This window comes from Centruroides vittatus, unplaced genomic scaffold, assembly GCF_030686945.1.
Source record: "Centruroides vittatus isolate TY-2023 unplaced genomic scaffold, ASM3068694v2 contig_3087, whole genome shotgun sequence".
In the NCBI taxonomy this organism is placed as follows: domain Eukaryota; kingdom Metazoa; phylum Arthropoda; class Arachnida; order Scorpiones; family Buthidae; genus Centruroides; species Centruroides vittatus.
Genome location: NW_027121985.1, coordinates 145,176 through 155,728, shown reverse-complemented (window position 1 = coordinate 155,728; position 10,553 = coordinate 145,176). Strand labels below are relative to the sequence as shown.

Sequence of the window (10,553 nt, the reverse complement as noted above, 5' to 3'; positions counted from 1 at the left end):
TCCTAAAGTGGTATGTTGAAACTTTATATTAAAGGTTTATATTATATGATATTAACATAGAGTAATTATTTAAAGTAGAATATTAGAAATTTAGTTACGTTTGTTCAATTTTCGAATGTTTAAGTTCCTATTATTATTATTACGATGTTCATTTTATAGCATTGTAAATTTAATTTATAATATATCAGACATCTTTATAAATATTCAAAACAGTTGAAATTATTATTTTTCAATTTTTAATAAATATCTTTGAAAAATACAACAAACTATTGCATAATATAATAACAATACAAACATTGTTATCTACTGTATTTGTAGGTCAAAATAATAGGCCAATATACATAAAAGTAAAAAAATAAAAATAGTCTCTATGTATTAATTATATATACTAAATTATGATTGAAAAAAATTTATTATATTGTTAATTAATTTATTATAATTCTAAGGCAGTTAACGCTAATTTGCCTTTTTAAATAATATTTTAAAATATCTTAAAATATACGTAGATATAATTTAAAGCGTTACCGGTTTCACATTGAATATTAATTTTATATTTTATTCTATTTTATTCCGGTTTTAAATGTAAATTTCGTTATTTATAATTATTTATCGAATATCTAATATTTAACTATGTATTAACGGGTATAGAAGCTAAGGGTGGACTGTTATCTGAAGTGATGGGCATAGACATTTCCATTTTATTTAATTAATACACTGATTAGTAGAGGAATACAGGTAATTTTTTAAAACAATCATAAGCTGTAATCTCATTATAAAATAAAATATTCTTCAGATAATATAAGGAAATATATATTTTGCTTAAGTTTAAGTTGAACTACTTATTGATATATTGCAAGAATTTATGACTAATAAACATTACGGCGAAAAGATTTTTATATTTATTCCCGCGATAACTTTGGGTAAATACCTGCATTTATCCAGGCTTAACCTATTTTAAAAATAGTTTATTTTATGCTGAAATTATACATTTATTTCTGTATATATAACCTTATTTCTAAATATTTAATATTTACGTATAAATTAAACAATTAATTTAGTGAACGATAAGTACATTTAATTTGTAAGAAAAACTGTTCACTTGTAGATGAAACTCAAAACATTTAGTTCAAAGTCATTCCCAATAAATTCATTCGAATGTTATCAAAATAATGTCATTTTTTTAAGGTAATGGAATCGGAACAGGCTGACGGATATTTATTTAAAAAAATCGAATGTATACTGTTGTGACATCGTCACAATACCGGGCTGCAATATTTAGTCATATTTTAATTTTTAAAAATCACGTGTCTTCCGGTCTAGCCCGGAAGTTAATCGGGACCTCTAAGCTTTCCTTATCTGTTCTTGATTTTCATTTATTAATTAACGCTGGACAGACGGACGGACAAAAGTGTGGATATATAGGTCTGTAATTTGAAAATTGCATCCAATGACTCGATCAACGTTATGTTTTCTAGAAGACGAAAGCTTTTAATTAATTAATTAATTTTTTTTTCAAATATTATTTAATGATTTTAGGCCCCCTTGTCGTGACAACATAGCCCCTTTGTAAATATGGAAGTTGACCTGAATTTTAAAATAGGCAAAAAATTCAATAATCCTGATAAGTTTGATAAAATTTTAAAATCTAGATACGAATCTTCTTTTGTGTAGTTATAAAGAAGGGATTCAAGGACAATAGTGTCTGCTAGGAAAAAAAAAGTCAAACGCTATTTTAATGACCAACTCGCATATTATCATGTTAAATACGTATGTATTCATGATGGGCGTAACTTCATTTCACAATATTTGAACGTACAGTGTAGACATTGGCTTTAATATATTATTGTTTGATTAACCCCACGCATTGAGGTCTGATGTCCAAGGTAATTAAGGCGTCAATCTACCTCTCGGGGAGACACACTATCCAATCTTAGAATTTGACTAGCTTGTGAAATCCTAGGGAATTTTCGTAGAGACCTGTGGGTCCTATCCCTCACGTCACTACCGATATATTTGCCTCCGGCATGTAACGATGATCAAACCTAAAATCATTTTCAAATTTTTGCCAATAATGACGCAAATTGTAGCTGCGAGTGTAATTTCCGCAGTGGTCATCGACACGACACTGACTGGTAAAACCAAACTTGACCCGCAGATTAATAAATTAAAGATTTATTAACTATTTTTGAATTTATTTTCAAAAATTCTATTCAGAAATGCGATCAGAATTCTATGTCAACCTCGTGCAACACGAGTTTGACATTTAAATTTGCGTCATAATCATCTAATTTTTTTTTTTTTGTGGTTTCATTTTCCTTTCACACTGACATATTTTCTTTGAAGCTGACGTATTAAATCCTGAACATGTTGAATTTTAATTATACGCTTCTAAGTTAAAATTATGAAACTAAACATTTACGTTAGTTGACGACTCTCAAGCAAGCAGAGAACAAAATGGCTTCGTTCCGTGATCAAAGGGTAATAAATATTCTTTGTTTTTTTAGTTTCATTATCTATTAAAATTTACAAAGCTTGTATATAATATCTATTATTTATATCTTTACTTAAAAACGTTAAATTTATTATTTTACTAATTAAATTAACTTTTTAGTAGATTATCTTAGTTACTGATTTATATTTAAGTAGTAAAATATTTTATTTTTACTGTGAATTTTAGTTAAAAATTATCCTATTTATAGAAATTATTGGCTGTTATTTAATTCTTAGACTTATTTCGTCTTATATTATTGTTTTTATCGTGCATTTTGTGTTATTTGCATGTTTTACTTGTTTCACGTGTTTTACTTTTGCATAAAGTTCTATCTCTGAATTCTTATTTATATTAATAATTGAAAGCGTAATGTTAAACTATAATATATACCACAATTACATATCATATAACAGAAATATATGAAGATTATATCACATAGTAAAATATAAACAAAGCATTTGACTAGAGAGTCACTTGATAAGAAAGATAATTTTTTGAATAAAGTGACTGTTGAAAAAAGTTTGAAATAACATAATTTCTACCGAGAATTAAATTAATAAAAATATTACAAAATATTTTAAAATGATATTTAATATTTCGATTACCAATCACTTATACTCTATTTTACAACAAAATGAAAAAAATGACGTTTTCTATTACGTAACGAGGAAGTCGAAATTGAAAAAATCACCACTGTTAACAAGTGAATGCGAATGACAAATGCTTTACTAGATCATTTTATAAGCATTAATCCAGCTATATGTAAAACTCAATACGTTTTTATTCATTATTATTGCTCTCCTTTCTATAATTCCTTATTACTCAAAAGGCCTTCGTTTCGGCAACTACCCTCGTTAATTTCTTCAAACATATTTGCAGAAGTTAGCCTAATATTTCATTCAAAATTAATAGCATATTAATAATCAAAATTGATATAAAGCTGTTAGATTTAAAGAAACACAAATTAATGTACAAAATAATAAATAATTATTATATTTCATGAGTGCTAAGATACGATATTCATTTTACTGAAATAAAATTAAAAATTAAAAGAAATTTTGAATATCTGTGTCAGATTTGTAATCGGATTTCTAAAAGATTCGGGAAAATCCCGGAGACTTTTAGAAAGTTACAAGGCGAGACAAGAGAGGGAAAATTTCGAAATTTCCCAAGAGTATTGTCACGGGAATTTACGAAGAGGAATTCTAATCAAATGCTAATTACGTCAAATTCCGTCTCATCATAATTAAATGTGACGGAATTTAATATCAATACAGTAATTTAAAAGATAGGAATGTTATGATTGAGAATTGTCAACAAAGGAATGAGATTTGAACAGATAGTTTTAATAAGAATAATTTCATGAATAATAAATATGTAAAATGGATAATAAAACCAGAAATAAGAGACAAAATTAATCGCAAATATATATATTAATAGAATTATTAATAATTTATTAAATTGTAAAGAATATTAGAAAAATATCGAATATGTTTGAACCGTAGTAATTAAAGTTTAAATTTTTATTTTTAATAAATGTAAATTTTAACAATAAGATATTGTGTCAAATGTTAGAAATTAGGTTAATTAATTAATAAAGCTTTTTTTGTTAGATAATAAATATAATTTAATCTTTTGAACTCAATTTCAAACTGCGCTTCTTGATAAAAAGTTGTAGAACTTCTAGATGTAGCTTTAACTGAAAAACATTTATAAAATTACATGCCATGATTGACTAATTTGACTGACTGTACTGTTAAAATAAGATAAAGGAAAACAATTGACAGTACAGACTACCATTCAATTAATGCAGTAGAGGAATAAAGAATGTTTATTAAAAATTAACTCGTAAATATAAAAATAATAAATAAGTTTGTTTAAAAATTTCAGTTTTAACAGGAGTAAAAAATTTTTATAATGTGCTAATATAATGAAATTTTAACACAAACGAAAGCAGCATTTAGGAAATTTAATAATGAATTGTGTATCTAATCTGTCTTCTGGACAATATTTTAAACGAAATTTATTAGTCAATACGTTTGATTTATTTTTGTCAGAGAGCAAGCAAATAATACAATATTAGTTTGATATTAAATCATAAAAAGAGGACAAAGATTAAATATTCAGATCGCAACTTTGTATTCAAATTAGAGAGATTTATTGCGTTGTCACCGCTTAGAAACAATATCACGATCAACGATATTGTTCTATATGCACTGACAGCGCAATAAATCTCTGTATTAACAAAAAATTATAAATAAATGACTAATTTATGATTGTAGACAGCATTCAGAACACTTTAATTATTTATTCTTTTTACAACTGTTTATAATAAATTGTTTTTATTATTATTCCAATAAATTATTTTATTTTATTTATATCGCTTTTCATTAATGTATTTGTTATATGAGAGAAGTAAAATTTAAGCTTTATAATAACAAAATATTAAGGTAATGTGTAAATAAATTTTAAAATCAAATATTTATGTTTTGTATTTTCAGGATTATAATAATATCGACAAAATGAAATTGCACTGTATACAAAATGTTCTTTCTCGTTATTTCTCAAGTCTAGGAAGAATAATTGCAAAACATCCGTATTATTTTCTTATAGGAACTGTTTTACTCACATCAATATTTTCTTCTGGATTATTAACAATAAAAATAAACAGAGATTTAAATTATTTGTTTACTGCTAAGAATGGAAGAGCACAGAGTAATAAAAATCTAGCAGAAGTGACTTTTCCTATGAACACGTCAACATTTTCTGATATGGCAAGAATAACAAAAATTAAATCAGTTGTTATAATACAGGCAACTGCTAAGGATGGTGGCAGTGTCCTACGTAGTAAAGTTGTAGAAGAAATTGCCCGTTTAGACGCTATTGTTAAAAATATAACTGTTAAATGGAATAATAAAATATATAAGCATAAAGACTTGTGTGGCAAAAGAAATGGAAAATGTTTAGAAACTACTTTTCATAATTTGATACCCTTTTCTAAGCAAATCTTAGCAGGAAAATATAAAATAAAATATCCGATACATATGAATAACTTAACTCTATCTTATGAAGAATATGTGCTTTCTTTAGGAGGAGTAGAACTGGACAGTCAAGGATTTGTGAAAGACGTCAAAGCAGCACGTTTTATATATTTATCAGATGTAAGTAACTCCAGTAAAGAAGAACTTATACAACTTTGGAGGGAAGCAGTTAACGAAAAATTAATTTCTCTTCAATTTTCTGAAATATGTATTTCTTTTTTCAACGATAATTATTTATTACAAGAAGTTAATACAATTGCAAAATATCTCTTGAAGCGTATTCCTATTGCTGCAGTTACAGTAATTTCATTTAGTTTTCTTTGCTGTATGACTAATAATTGGATCAGAAGTAAACCATGGCTTGGACCTTCTGCTTGTATTTCTGCTGGGTTAGCCATAATCAGTGGTTTTGGATTGGTATCCTACTTAGGAATTGAATACACCGATTTTAACATTGGTCTATGTTTTATTATACTAGGTAAGTAGAATTTATTTTATAATTTAAAAGATAATTTAAATAAATATTTAGAATGAGATTTATTTTACTGCATTTTATTTGTTTTATATTTTTATTGTTAAATAGTTTTATTATAAAATTTATACAATTTTAGTTAATTTATTAATAGATTTTAAAATTCGAGAACTTATAAAAAATAATTAATTAAGATTTTTTTAACTCTAAATTTAGATATTAATACTAAAATACAATATAAATATCTATATTTGAAAAAAGGAAGGAAAAGTACGTAACTAAAAAAATGTTAACTATTTATATAATTCTATAAATTATAAAAGATATTTATAAATAGTTATATTTATATATCTAAAGTTATATAGATATAACTATAAAGTAGAAACTCTAACTTTTTAACTAAATTTGTTTTATTAAAAAGTATATATTGTCCAGTTATTTGTAAGTAAAATCTTTACAGTTTATATCTGAAACAAATGCAATTTGAATATATTGAATCGTAAAAACAAAAAAAAAGAAACAGTTATTTTTCACCCAACCTCATACAAGGGAAAAGAATTATTTCCTGGCTACCACGAGAAAATATAGGCTACCATGAAATCCTATTTACATAGGCAGAAAATATAGGCTAACCTTACCATAATATTACTATTTCATGGAAGCCCATATTTTCCTTTGATACTTTGTGATAATTTAAGTTTAATGAATTATTATATAAGTAAGCAATTAATTAACGAAGACGCGACAGTGTCCAAGAATCAATTAGATACAATTTCATAGATTAAGTTACAGGCTTTACTTCTGGTTTGTAAGCTCCATCAAAATCACGTTGATGATTCGAATTAGACTAAATAACCAAACGTTTAATATGATTCTAATCTTCAAATTTATTCTTATTACTTTTCGTATTATAATAGCTAAGTATACGACATAAATACTACCCGGTGTCGCGTTATACTACATACAAAAAGGGTTATTGCCTGGGGCCCTCACCAACAGAGGGCCCAAAACCAATCTTTTATAAACTCATCACTGTACGGTACTAGGAATATCGAAATGTAAATTTGGACTATATCTCGGATCTGTACAGTACATGTGACCCCTCTAATTTAAATTTGCCTGGGGCCGTATGAATCTATAACGCACCACTAGTATTACCTTTAATAAGTCAACTGATGAAGACACAAAAGCCGAAATTCATTTTGATGTAAAGGTTTTAATGTTTTAACGTATAATGTATTATATATTTTATAAATTAATGTTAAATAAATGATAAAATAAAAAGGTATCACGTACGGCGTATCATAAAGAAACGATACGGTAACGCAAAATTTTACGATGCAAAAATAAAGGGCTAGAAGTGTTAAACAAATTAATGTATTTATATATTTACAGGAACAGAAATCGATGATGCATTTGTAATGATATCAGCTTGGCGAAATACTCCAGTTACCGATAGTGTCGAGAAACGACTACAGAAAGTTTATACTGAAGCTGGTGTTTCGATCACGATAACATCTCTTACCAATTTTATTTCTTTCTGCGTTGGAATTGCAGCACAGTTTCCTGTGGTGGAATTGTTCTGTAGTTATGCCGCTGCCAGCATATTTTTTAGTTACATTTATCAAATCACATTTTTTGGAGCTTGTATGGCTTTAAGCGGATATCGCGAAGAGAAAAATCTTCATTCCTTGACGTTCTGCCCAATAAAAAGTAAGTTCAAAGAACTAGTAGTAAAATAAATTCCTGATAATATTAAGTAGGATTATGATATTTATATAATTGGGTCGTTATTTTAATATTATTTTGGGTCATTGAATCATTTTAAATAAAATAACATTATCTATATTTTTCATTTATTGCCCTTTATAATGTTATTATCTAATTTGAATTACTTAAAAATATTTAAATGGAGGAAAATTCCGCTATCTATTTAACATATTTATTAGTAAAAACAATGAAAAAATTGATGATATGATGTTAATTATTAGACATTAACTGTAAGTTTTATTTCTAGATGCAAGAGCAAGGCAAGGAAATTTATCTCAGATAAAAGAATCATACAAAGAAGAGGAATTTTTAATGGCTCAATTTCGAGACAAAATTGGACATCTTTTGACATTCCCCAAAACAAAGATTATCGTTATTATATTACTTTTTCTCAATCTTGGTATAGGAATTTGGGGGTTTATATTTATAAAAAAAGGAAATGAATTTTCTGATTTACTCTCTGATAATTCTTCTATAAATATTTACAATGAACAATTTTTCAAATATTTTAACAAATATTATTATCCAGTTCATATTATTATTGATCAACCCTTGAATTATGCCGATAAAGACATTCAGAATTCATTAGAATATATTTTAAATACTTTTGAAGCTCATCCAAATGTTGCGGATTCATCTTTGAGAATTTCGTGGTTAAAATATTATAAAATGTTTGCTGATATGCCGGTAGGAAAATTTTCTTTAAGAGGCTACAATATGTCTGACAAACAAGATTTTATTAATGGTTTAAGAGACGTTTTTCTTCGTATTCCTCAAGCAAGAGAATTCCAGGAAGATATTATCTTTAATGAGAACTTTACAGATATTACTACAAGTCGTATATTGATTTTATTAAAAGATATTACTGATCAAGATGTCGAAGTTAAGGTAATAAAGGATCTTTACCACATAGCTGATAAATCACCAATTTCTATAAAACTTCATAGCGTAGTTTTTCATTTAATTGAACAAGCTATCATAATTGAAAACATGGTTTATCAGACAATTCTCATCAGTTCTGCTTTGGTATGTTTAGTATTCTTCCTATTCGTACCAAATATAACTTGTGCTTTATCCATATCTACCATCGTTTTGTGTATAATATGTGAAACTGTGGGTTACGTGTATTTTTTCAACGTTAAAATGGATATTCTCTTATTATATGCACTCATACTTTGTGTAGGATTTTCTATTAATTATCCAACCCATATATCATTTTCGTTCGTAGTGGCCAAAAATATTTCATCAAAAGAAAGAATTAAAAAATGTATTTACGAAATAGGTTTTCCTATATTACAAGGAATATGCACGACCATTCTTGCAATTGCCGTTCTACCATTTGAACCATTTTATATAGCAGTTTCATTTTTTAAAATCATGACAGTTCTTTCTCTGCAAACAGTATGGCATGCAATGTTTGTGATTCCTGTAATCCTCAGTCTACTTCAACACTGTGATAAATCTTTAGCTCATCAAATTCCTTCCAAAGATTCAATAAATGACTTGGACGTTCAAGAAGCATTAACACAAAACAGTATTGAATCAAAATATGAAGAGTGTCGGTTATGATAATTAATGTATGTTACTAATAATAATAATAATTGTATAAATACATTTTATATAAAATAAAACATAAAACATTTCCTTATTGATTTTTTATTTTAAAAATTATAAAGATTCAACTAACACATCTACTTAGTTGTGAGATGGAATGAAATGGCTTGAATGTTTCTTCTCATAATAATGTGAAGAATAAAAACTTCTAACATTACCATTCTTTTTGCTAATTGCTAAAACACCATCTGATTCGTACATGTACTAATATTTACATTGAATAACACGATACATCTGGTACTCAATCGGTTCTTTGTTCTCTCTTATGTTCTTTACAATTAAGTACAGATATTGCTATAGAGAACGTATCATACAGGAACAGTATTTTGATAGGAAAAGTAGATTTTATTTTCTAATTTTTTATGAAAAGAAATGCACTTCGGGCCATTTTTTCTCGTCAGCTCTTATATATAATAATGGTAAAACCGAAATGATATCTAATGGTGACCGTGGAACAACTATTTAAAAACGTAGGGGTAAAATAAGTAACACTGTAAAACTAAAAAGGTACAGCTTACTAAAAGATAGAAAAAAGTGACAAATAAAAGGGTAAAAACATAAATACTTCATTAAAAAAGTGTCCATGTATGATAAGTTCTTTATAGGAATATTCGTGCTTAATTCTAAAGAATGATGTAGGCTATCTGATAGGGCCTAGAGCTATAACAAATAAGTGACGGATATAATAGATTATTGATATCATATAACAATTACATTTAACTTCAATTTATTTTATTGGCATTTTTCGAAATCAATACAAATTTTAATAATCTTGTTTATTTGATAGTGAAATGAAATCAAAAACTATAACATAGTCATAATGAAAGGTCCTGCTAACAGGGCAATCTAAAAGGACTCAAAGGACTAAAAGGACTATCGGCACATCCTCTGGATCTTAATCGCGAAAACAAAATATGTGTAATTTTATTTAAGTTACATGAAGAAGTCATGCATGAAGAGTTAAATGAAATCTTTTCACGTAGAATTACGTCTTTCCCCACGCTGAGTAGGGTATCTCCGGATACACAGATGCAACGAAAACATATCATATTTAAACGCTTATATCTTCGAAACTATTAATCGTAGAATAATAAATAATACATCATTATGTACCTTATAAAGTACCATTTATAATGAAACAGGTTTAACTTTCCATCCTCTCCTT

General features: G+C 26.8%; 1 protein-coding gene across 3 annotated transcripts; it reads left to right on the top strand.

Moving 5' to 3' along the window:
• Positions 1–643: 643 nt before the first annotated feature.
• On the top strand, positions 644–9,408 carry LOC136973111 (patched domain-containing protein 3-like). Of its 3 annotated transcripts, XM_067267809.1 has the most exons (5): positions 662–735; positions 2,344–2,478; positions 4,993–6,010; positions 7,400–7,717; positions 8,022–9,408. In XM_067267809.1, the coding sequence occupies exons 2-5, from the start codon at positions 2,455–2,457 to the stop codon at positions 9,341–9,343; spliced, it is 2,682 nt and encodes an 893-aa protein (XP_067123910.1). In that variant the 5' UTR covers positions 662–735; positions 2,344–2,454; the 3' UTR covers positions 9,344–9,408. The 3 variants fall into 3 exon arrangements, with proteins under 3 accessions (XP_067123912.1, XP_067123910.1, XP_067123911.1); XM_067267811.1 differs by lacking the exon at positions 2,344–2,478 and having other exon boundaries at positions 644–735; XM_067267810.1 differs by lacking the exon at positions 662–735 and having other exon boundaries at positions 2,338–2,478.
• Positions 9,409–10,553: the final 1,145 nt, after the last annotated feature.

Excerpts from the sequence above, each read along its gene's own strand:
- LOC136973111 (XM_067267809.1), top strand. The coding sequence starts at position 2,455 with ATGGCTTCGTTCCGTGATCAAAGG. Across the intron at positions 2,479-4,992 it reads CTTCGTTCCGTGATCAAAGG|GATTATAATAATATCGACAA; the intron begins GTAATAAATATT and ends TTGTATTTTCAG. Across the intron at positions 7,718-8,021 it reads GACGTTCTGCCCAATAAAAA|ATGCAAGAGCAAGGCAAGGA; the intron begins GTAAGTTCAAAG and ends TTTTATTTCTAG.